This window comes from Sinocyclocheilus grahami, unplaced genomic scaffold, assembly GCF_001515645.1.
Source record: "Sinocyclocheilus grahami isolate Dianchi unplaced genomic scaffold, SAMN03320097.WGS_v1.1 scaffold396.1, whole genome shotgun sequence".
Taxonomy (NCBI): domain Eukaryota; kingdom Metazoa; phylum Chordata; class Actinopteri; order Cypriniformes; family Cyprinidae; genus Sinocyclocheilus; species Sinocyclocheilus grahami.
Genome location: NW_015505575.1, coordinates 138,962 through 148,638, shown reverse-complemented (window position 1 = coordinate 148,638; position 9,677 = coordinate 138,962). Strand labels below are relative to the sequence as shown.

General features: G+C 38.7%; 1 protein-coding gene across 2 annotated transcripts; it reads left to right on the top strand.

Moving 5' to 3' along the window:
• The first annotated feature begins 520 nt into the window (after positions 1–520).
• On the top strand, positions 521–6,221 carry LOC107550338 (phosphatase and actin regulator 3-like). 2 transcript variants are annotated; one of them, XM_016231610.1, is made up of 5 exons: positions 521–1,089; positions 3,338–3,399; positions 4,020–4,160; positions 5,155–5,231; positions 5,682–6,221. In XM_016231610.1, the coding sequence occupies exons 1-5, from the start codon at positions 993–995 to the stop codon at positions 5,695–5,697; spliced, it is 393 nt and encodes a 130-aa protein (XP_016087096.1). In that variant the 5' UTR covers positions 521–992; the 3' UTR covers positions 5,698–6,221. The 2 variants fall into 2 exon arrangements, with proteins under 2 accessions (XP_016087096.1, XP_016087095.1); XM_016231609.1 differs by lacking the exon at positions 5,682–6,221 and having other exon boundaries at positions 5,155–5,671.
• Positions 6,222–9,677: the final 3,456 nt, after the last annotated feature.

The window sequence follows — 9,677 nt, the reverse complement described above, 5'->3', positions numbered from 1 at the left end:
GACAAATGTCAAATTTTTATTTTTTTTGCAATGCCATCACAACTCATTGCTTGTTTTCAAAGTGTGTGAGCATGTCCTTTCCATAAGGATGCGAAAAAGAAAAGAAGAACAAATTTGGGAAATTGTGGTGCAATATAGCTGACATAATCAACACTGTATGAGATATTCCCTTGAATGCCATCTTTGGAATTCAAAGATTTTGAGCAGCATTTAGCATTATGGCATTATGAATATCATAAAAGCACATTATTGCTTGTTGAACGATTACATAATTTTGCATGCATATATTTCATATGCATAGGAAAGCCCCGCCCAACACGAAATACAAAGCACTGAGACTGAGTGAACTAAAGCGATGCGTATCTGTTCAACATGACAACGCCGATGCTTTTCACTCTCAACAAATGGCCTACTGGCCTGTATATACTTTATACAGCGCGATGAGAATAACATTAATATTGCTTCGCTATTAAAGCATCCATGGAGGTTGTATTTTCCCTGACTGCAGCATATTCCTCCGGCGCGAGCACTGAGTGTGCGTGGGAATCTCTCCCGCACGCGCCGCCCCCTTTATAAATGATGCGTAAAGGATCTCCAGTATCACACACAGCACTCTGAGACTTCAGAGAACTCAGGAGCAGATGCTCATCTCCGTCTCCACTTCATCTTTTTCACTCTTTTCTATTGCATTTTGACACAAACCGACACTTATCGACGGATTTCTTCGTCGATGAGGCTTTCGTATAGTAACCGCGCTCGCACGAGCAAGTTCCGTTCGCTTCATTCCGTCAAATCAGGGAATTTCAAGCACAGATAATAATAAACCTCGTGATATCCCCCGATGTGGGAGTGCTTTAGACATGAAGGTCCTCGGCGATGTTTAGACGCGAGGTGGGACGCAGGGTTTCCCTGTAACATGCGCGGATCGGGGGATCCCCACTGACACTCACGCGCTGCTGAACAGAGACTGCCACAGACACTTTGGAGATTGCATGAAAATGGTCCAGAACGTGATTTTGGTGTTTTTCCGCAGGAGACTGAGTCAGAGACCAGCGGTGGAGGAGCTGGAGAGCCGGAACATCCTCAAACGTGAGTATCGCACCTGTCCGATCAGAGATTACGCGTCTGGGATGCTGGAGTGAGCCTATTTTTCCCCTGTGGAAATCATGCTTATTACCTGCCTGTTGACAAATAACATAACCATTTTGCTTGAAATTCATATATACTACACTCTAAAAAATGCTGGGTTAAATACAACCCAGTGCTGGGTAAAATAAGGACAAACCCAGCAATTGGGTTGTTTTGACCCAGCGGTTTGATTAAATGTTTAACCCAAGCTTCTGGGTAGTAACCCAACCACTGGGTCAAAACAGCCCAATTGCTGGGTTTGTCCCTATTTTACCCAGCACTGGGTTGTATTTAACCCAGCATTTTTTAGAGTGTACTGTAGCCTATTAAAACAAATCATGCACTGCATGTGTTAATGTCTAAATTAACTGGTTTTGTTCACAAAACTGTTATTTCATGTGACTAAATCATCTTGACCGGATTAGGATATATCCCAAAAGACATTTATAAGAGTTGGATCAGATAGAAACAGATCGGTCACAACTGTGTCACCACTTATTTATATTTTATGCTGTGACTGGTTTGACTCTATATTTATTCACCTTTTGTCACCAGACAAAATTATTTGAAGTGCAAATAAAAGTATTAGGTTATAAAGTTTTCATAACTAGATCAGGTTGCAATTATATTCGCATACAACGTGAGCACGCAATGCGTTATTGGAGAATGTTTTACATGAAAATGCTATTTCAGTTTTTCTACTTCAAAATTTCACATCTAATGTGTCACTTGCTTTTTCTTTGTAACTGTTTGTGAGTACATTTCTGAGTGAAAACTCTTTCAACACTAAATCTTTTTCAATGTATTTCTAAGGTAAAAGTGATATTCTGTATTTCTTCTGTAACAGTCTCCACACTCTAAAAAATGCTGGGTTGTTTCAACCCAACTTTGGGTCAAATATGGACTAACCCAACTTTTGGGTTAAAAATGTCATGTAAAAATTTAACCCAACGGTTGGGTTAGTCCATATTTGACCCAAAGTTGGGTTGAAACAACCCAGCATTTTTTAGAGTGTATAATTCTGACAAAAGTCATCTGAAATTTGATAAATAATTGAATTCAGGACAAAAGCAAATCCACAAGGAGACACACACACACACACACAAAAATCTGAGGGAGGCGTGAATGTAATTTCAGCTCGTCTGGAATCGAGAGATTATAGAGGCAATCTGTCTGGAGCTCGACACAATAATATCAGTGATTACAGATTGTGAGGGCGAGACAGAGATTACACAGACATGACCACAATCTGAGTGAAACTGAGTGTCATTTTAATGTAATTTCATTTAATTGCTTTGTAACGGTGTAATTGCGGGGGGATGATTTTCACAGTCTTAAAATAAGTACTGACATTTCTAAGAAAAAAAAAAGTTTTTGTGACTAGGCTTTTCTTCATCAGTATTGTATTATTGTGTAGGATAGTGTATTTCTAGCATGTCCTCAGCACACTTGTGACGGGGCTTGTTTATTTAGTTAAGGCCTCTATCTTGGGCCGGCGGCACCTGTGTCTTCTGACTCTGAGCAGCTGTCTGCTGACTTTGGCTGATCTCTCGCACCTGTCCACATGCACTCACTCTCCAAACACTGGGATCTGAGACAAGATGTTAGTCAAAGCAAGGACGAGCAACAAGGAGAGAGTCCTGAAGTGACAGGAATATTAAATGCGCTTTCAGAAGTGGTTTATCGTAGTTCAATCATACTAGATAGACACGTGCGTCCCGTATTTTCCCACGCTATAAGTCCTTCGCAGCACAGATTCAGATAATCCACGTATTTGACAGAGGGAAATGCAAGAGAACAATGTTATCCTGTGCTTTGAGAGGGTAAAGCCTATTAAAGAAATGCTGTAATCTGGCGCTCTGGCATTATGAGCTAGATTGGACAGCAGATGTTCAAGAGATCTGATTTTAGCACATGGAGCCAAGCCATGAGAAGTTTTAAGAAATCATTAGAATATTAGTTTATTGTTAATATATATTAAAAGAAAATCAACATACATATTGAATACATTGACTTTTGACATTAGAGGAAGGAATAGCTTAAAGAAACGTCTTGCTAGATATTCCAGCAGTAGTACATGAGTGCTGTGGAGTGTAAGCGAGCCTTTCATGTAGTGTGCCGCATTAAAAACTTCAAAGTTACCTCTGTGAACCGCGTGCATGCTTTTTCTCATCTGTGATTTTTATTTTTATTTTTGGTGGATTTGCAGAGAGGAATGACCAGACAGAGCAAGAGGAGAGAAGGGAAATTAAGCAAAGGCTAAACAGAAAGGTATGTGGATCCTGACAAAAAACACCTCACTGATCGAGACACATACTGTATACACACATATATTTGTTGTGATGTGTCGGCTTAGCCTGCAGTATTCACTCTGTCATCTGAGGAAGACACTAGTACTGCTGTAATACCAGGCATTCACTCAAAAGCCAACTTTCTATGCCAAAAAGAATGACAGTTTTAAAACAACTTATAACAATTGGACCAGATTACAATTCTTAAGAGAAATAAATCACAAATTCCTCCTCTCTGTATATATCGCATATTATGCTTAAGTTAATGGCACATTATTGATTGATGTTTTATTAAAGCAGTAAGTCAAGAGTGTTGACGTAAAGCCACTTAAATGTGGTCAAATCATTGCAACACACAAGCCTGAGTGGATTACTGCAGCAACAGAAATAACAGACACCAACAGTCAATAAATAATTGCATTTATTAATAATAACACGGATGACCTGAATCCTTTTAACTGGATTTAACTGGATCATGGGACTATCAATAGCCTTTGTGTTTTATCGGCATTACAACAGCTTGAAACACAGCTCATCCTATACAGAATTGAACTAGGAACAATCTGTTTGCTGTTTGACTAAACCTCTCTCTTATTCCAGCTCAACCAGCGGCCCACCGTTGACGAGCTGCGGGACAGAAAGATTCTGATCCGTTTCAGTGACTATGTGGAAGTGGCCAAAGCTCAGGATTACGACAGGAGAGCAGACAAGCCCTGGACGAGACTATCTGCTGCAGATAAGGTGTGTGTGCATTAGAACTCACACACGGCCCCTACAGGCCAACACACACTGATGCATTTGATATAAGACATGTCATAATTCTAGGTTTTGTTGATCTACAATACCTTGAGTATTATATAACACATTAATAAAATGATAAAGAAATAAAAATGTATATATTTGATCAAATCTAGGCCCAGATGGTCTGCGAAGTTCACATTTGATGTGCCTATTTTTGGAAATATTTGTGGAATCTACAGAAAGGATGTATATTATTTATATATTTATAAGTTGTATTAAACAGTTCCAGACCGTATTTTCATATTAGACAAAATATGGACTATTCAAGCATTTTTTTTCAGCAAGGATGCATAAAATTAATCAGAAGTGACATTAAAGACATGTTACAAAAGATGCTGTTCTATTCATCTGCGAATCCTGAAAAATAAAAAGTATGACTGTTTCCGCAAAAAAAAATCAGCAGCACGACTGTTTTCAACATTGCTAATAATGTAGAAATGTTTCTTGAGCAGCAAAGCAGCATATTATTATGATTTCTGAAGATCATGTGACACTGAAGACTTAAATGATGTAATGATGCTGAAAATACAGCTGCGCATCACAGAAATACATTACAGTTTAACACATATTCACATAGAAAGAAGCAATTTTAAATTGTAATAATATTTCACAATATTACTGTATTTGTGATCAAATAACTGCAGCCTAGTGAGCAAAAAAGACTTCTTCCTAAAATATTTGAAAATCTGACGGACCCCAAAGTTTTCTATAGTAAATAAACACAAACGTGTAAATGTGTAAAAATGGATGATACGCATTAGCATTCTGTGTGAGCCTCGTCATGAGCAGCTTGTGTTAAGTCAACAAAACCAGAACAGATCATTAATAAAACATCAGGTGGGAAGCAGGTGATCTTCTTTCCAGTGACCTGCTGCATGAGTGTCTGTTGTCCAGTGACTGTCAGGAGCTCATTCTTGTTTTTTCGTCCTCGCAGGCGGCGATACGAAAAGAGCTGAATGAGTTCAAGAGCAACGAAATGGAGGTTCATGCATCAAGCAAACACCTGACAAGGTCAGTGTGTGTTTCCATTTTTTCTTCGTGTATTTATACATGCCCTGTTCTATATATTTTTCCGTGTTTGCATAACTGTTCACCACAAAAACGTCATCGCATCTACGATAGATGACTTCTCGCAGGACACAAGAAGTACAGTAGATCAAAATGGGAGGTTGTTCTAAATATAGCCATATCTCCACTGTCCTGAAAGTGCAGAATTTGCAGAATAAGCACACCTAAGCGCTTGCCCACATGCATGACAAATTCTTGCTCATGTTCAGCTTACGTTTGTTTTACGTTAGACCTCATTTCTGTGGGCACAGATAGCTGAACAAGGTCCCAGTCCTGTGCTGCGCAGAGCTCTGTCTGGAACATACACACACCGCTCTTCTATTAATACACATTTGATGGATGATAGTTGGCTTTTTGGGTGTCTTACAGGTGTCTCCTCACTTTGCATTGCAGGTTCCACCGACCATAGCAAGGTTTCTTCCGTGAAGAATATGCTAACGGTATCTCTAAGACCTCAGGAGGCTGTCCATGGCTGCTCCATGGAGGGCCTGATATTTGGGCGCTAGTGAACCTTGGAGGCTATGTCTCTGGAGCTTCAGCCTGAAGAAGCTAAAACCCTCCAAACTCCACTCAGTCCAGCTACAAGTCTGTAGATTATTGAACCTTTATTCTTTTTCAGGGGACTCTAATGGGACGGTGGAAGACTGTTTGAAAAAAAAAAAAAGACATTGACTTTTTCGTTTTTTTGTAATGGACTGTTTTAACCGGTCGCCTTTTGATGCCAATAGGGGGGCGGGTGGGGGGCTGGGGCTCAAGCATGTGACTCTTTCGAACTCTTTTTCCCACACCAGTGTTGGTGCTGTAGTGACACCCCGAACGTTTCTGGGCTCCTACTAAAACTTGAGTTTCATATCAGCTGTATAGATGTTAGTACGAGGAACGGAAATCATGTCTTACCTTTGCAAGGACTATTTATTGTCTGTACAGTACAAGCTTTGGATTTTTAACAAACGACAATGTCTCGTCTTCTTTTCTGAATGAATGGATGGATGATGAATCGATTTAGCCGAAACGTGCTAATGCTTGTGCCTGTACTCTCATGGGCCAATCTCTTATGCTCATTTGTCTAATCGATCTCTTGTCTTGTGTTCAAGAGAACGCCAGATTCAATTTCTTTCATGCTTTTTATCAGTAGCAAACCTAAGCCACGGATAATAGTCTTACAGAAGCTTTCAGGAAGTCATTATTTGCACACACACACACACACATCTGTGAGGAGGGACGATCTGGCATTAGTTTAACATTCATTCCTGAAGTGCTCATTTTCCTTTGTGAATAAACACAGATTAAATGTTTGGCCGGTTGAATTTGAAGAAGTCACAGCTTTCCCATCATGACATAGTAGCTGCTGTATGTGGGTGAGCAGAAAGCAGGACAGTGGTGTCAGTTGATGGAGAGAAGGCACTTTACAGCACCCCGACACAATTTCCCTTTGAGGTTAATGAAAAAGAAGACGTGAAGATCAAGAACAAGAGTCTGTTGTATGCTTGTTTCATGTTTTTTCTTTTTAACCAACTCCTGCTGAACAGTTAATACTTTTCAACGTGTGAGTACAAACCCGTATGAGGAACGGAAATCGTGTCTTACCTTTGCAAGGACTATTTATTGTCTGTACAGTACAAGCTTTGGATTTTTAACAAACGACAATGTCTCGTCTTCTTTTCTGAATGAATGGATGGATGATGAATCGATTTAGCCGAAACGTGCTAATGCTTGTGCCTGTACTCTCATGGGCCAATCTCTTATGCTCATTTGTCTAATCGATCTCTTGTCTTGTGTTCAAGAGAACGCCAGATTCAATTTCTTTCATGCTTTTTATCAGTAGCAAACGGATAATAGTGGTGTATAATAGTCTTACAGAAGCTTTCAGGAAGTCATTATTTGCACACACACACACGCACACACACACACACACATACACACACACATCTGTGAGGAGGGACGATCTGGCATTAGTTTAACATTCATTCCTGAAGTGCTCATTTTCCTTTGTGAATAAACACAGATTAAATGTTTGGCCGGTTGAATGTAAGGTTATATTTGAAGAAGTCACAGCTTTTCCATCATGACATAGTAGCTGTTGTATGTGGGTGAGCAGAAAGCAGGACAGTGGTGTCAGTTGATGGAGAGAAGGCACTTTACAGCACCCTGACACGATTTCCCTTTGAGGTTAATGAAAAAGAAGACGTGAAGATCAAAAACAAGAGTCTGTTGTATGCTTGTTTCATGTTTTTTCTTTTTAACCAACTCCTGCTGAACAGTTAATACTTTTCAACGTGTGAGTACAAACCGTAATATTAATGAAGGCATTTAAAGCTCATGCATAAGAGATTAGCTCCTTAACTGGGTCAGTCTCCTTTCATCGGAAGAAATGGATGCCTGAGCCACTAAAACACCCGGTTAATATTTCTCTGTAACACCACTGAAACGCAAACAGAGCTGATGATCCTGCATGCAGATCCAATCATTAAATGTCGTTGTACTCAAACTCCAGGAAGGAGAAAACCATCAGAAAACACACAAATATGTCATGTAATGTCTCGATTAATTTATGTTTGTTTGAAACAAGATGACACAAGACAAAGAAAATCACTAAATTGAGGGCTTTTCTCCCTCATCTTGTATGAAATCCTTGTCAGAAAGTCTCCAACAGGGTATAAACAAGCCAAGATTAATTTATCACACACATCAGCTGACAGTTATTTTAAATCAGTCATACAGTTATTTTAAAGGAAACTGTTCATAGCATGCACTGACTGAATATTTAATACTGCACATTGTGCAACATTAATATTTAAATAAAAAGTCAGCAAGAAAAGATGTACAAACAGTTTTATGATACTCAATTTAGTGCCAATATTCGATTTTCTAAGTGTGAGCTCTTTTGGTCCCTCTTAATACATCACGTTATATATATATATGTATGTATGTATGTGTGTGTGTGTGTGTGTGTGTGTGTGTGTGTGCACACAATTGTTCCATCTGAGGAACCCTAAATCATTTAATTTTTTATAGTGAGTAGCCTATTTCAGATTGTGGACATCAGTCTGTCTTGATTGTCCCCTTTTCCACCCCCTAATCAAATGTGGAAGAATTGAAGTTACAAACATCCTCCTCAAGATTCACAGCACCATCTAGTGTTTTGTCACAGTACTATTTAAAATCAGAGATGCTTTATCTTACCATCAACAGCCCAGTTCAGAATAATCTATTGTTATACAATTATAGAAAGAAATAAAGACAGTCATAACAAATCAGAAATTTCACAAACATGTCATCAAAAAAGATGACAGTAACTCTAGCTATAATGGCAATGCTCGGCATACTTTGTGTTTAGGTATTGATAGTAAAGGCAGTCAGGCTGAATAATCTACATCAAACAGAGCATTTCAGATATGCACTGCAACTGTGTGTCAAAGGTGAAGTGTGCTTAGAGTCGTTTTGCTTTTGGCTTAACGATGATATTTTTACACCTGACCAAAAAACGCAAACAGAGCTGATGATCCTGCATGCAGATCCAATCATTAAATGTCTTTGTACTCAAACTCCAGGAAGGAGAAAACCATCAGAAAACACACAAATATGTCATGTAATGTCTCAATTCATTTATGTTTGTTTGAAACAAGATGACACAAGGCAAAGAAAATCACTAAATTGAGGGCTTTTCTCCCTCATCTTGTATGAAATCCTTGTCAGAAAGTCTCCAACAGGGTATGTCAGCTGACAGTTATTTTAAATCAGTCATACAGTTATTTTAAAGGAAACTGTTCATAGCATGCACTGACTGAATATTTAATACTGCACATTGTGCAACATTAATATTTAAATAAAAAGTCAGCAAGAAAAGATGTACAAACAGTTTTATGATACTCAATTTAGTGCCAATATTCGATTTTCTAAGTGTGAGCTCTTTTGGTCCCTCTTAATAAATATATAAATACATATATATATATATATGTGTATATATGTTTGCACACACACACACACACAATTGTTCCATCTGAGGAACCCTAAATCATTTAATTTTTTATAGTGAGTATTTCAGATTGTGGACATCAGTCTGTCTTGACTGTCCCCTTTTCCACCCCCTAATCAAATGTGGAAGAATTGAAGTTACAAATATCCTCCTCAAGATTCACAGCACCATCTAGTGTTTTGTCACAGTACTATTTAAAATCAGACATGCTTTATCTTACCATCAACAGCCCAGTTCAGAATAATCTATTGTTATACAATTATAGAAAGAAATAAAGACAGTCATAACAAATCAGAAATTTCACAAACATGTCATCAAAAAAGATGACAGTAACTCTAGCTATAATGGCAATGCTCTCGGATGCCGTGCGCGCGCTCAAAGACAGTTGGACATAGTGGTGTATTAGAGGTAAA

What these genes read in the sequence shown, in the direction of transcription:
- LOC107550338 (XM_016231609.1), top strand. Translation starts at nt 993, where the DNA reads ATGAAAATGGTCCAGAACGTGATTTTGGTGTTTTTCCGCAGGAGACTG. An exon ending in AGCAAAGGCTAAACAGAAAG is followed by an intron (nt 3,400 to 4,019) that starts GTATGTGGATCC and finishes CTCTTATTCCAG; the next exon opens with CTCAACCAGCGGCCCACCGT. An exon ending in GACTATCTGCTGCAGATAAG is followed by an intron (nt 4,161 to 5,154) that starts GTGTGTGTGCAT and finishes TCGTCCTCGCAG; the next exon opens with GCGGCGATACGAAAAGAGCT.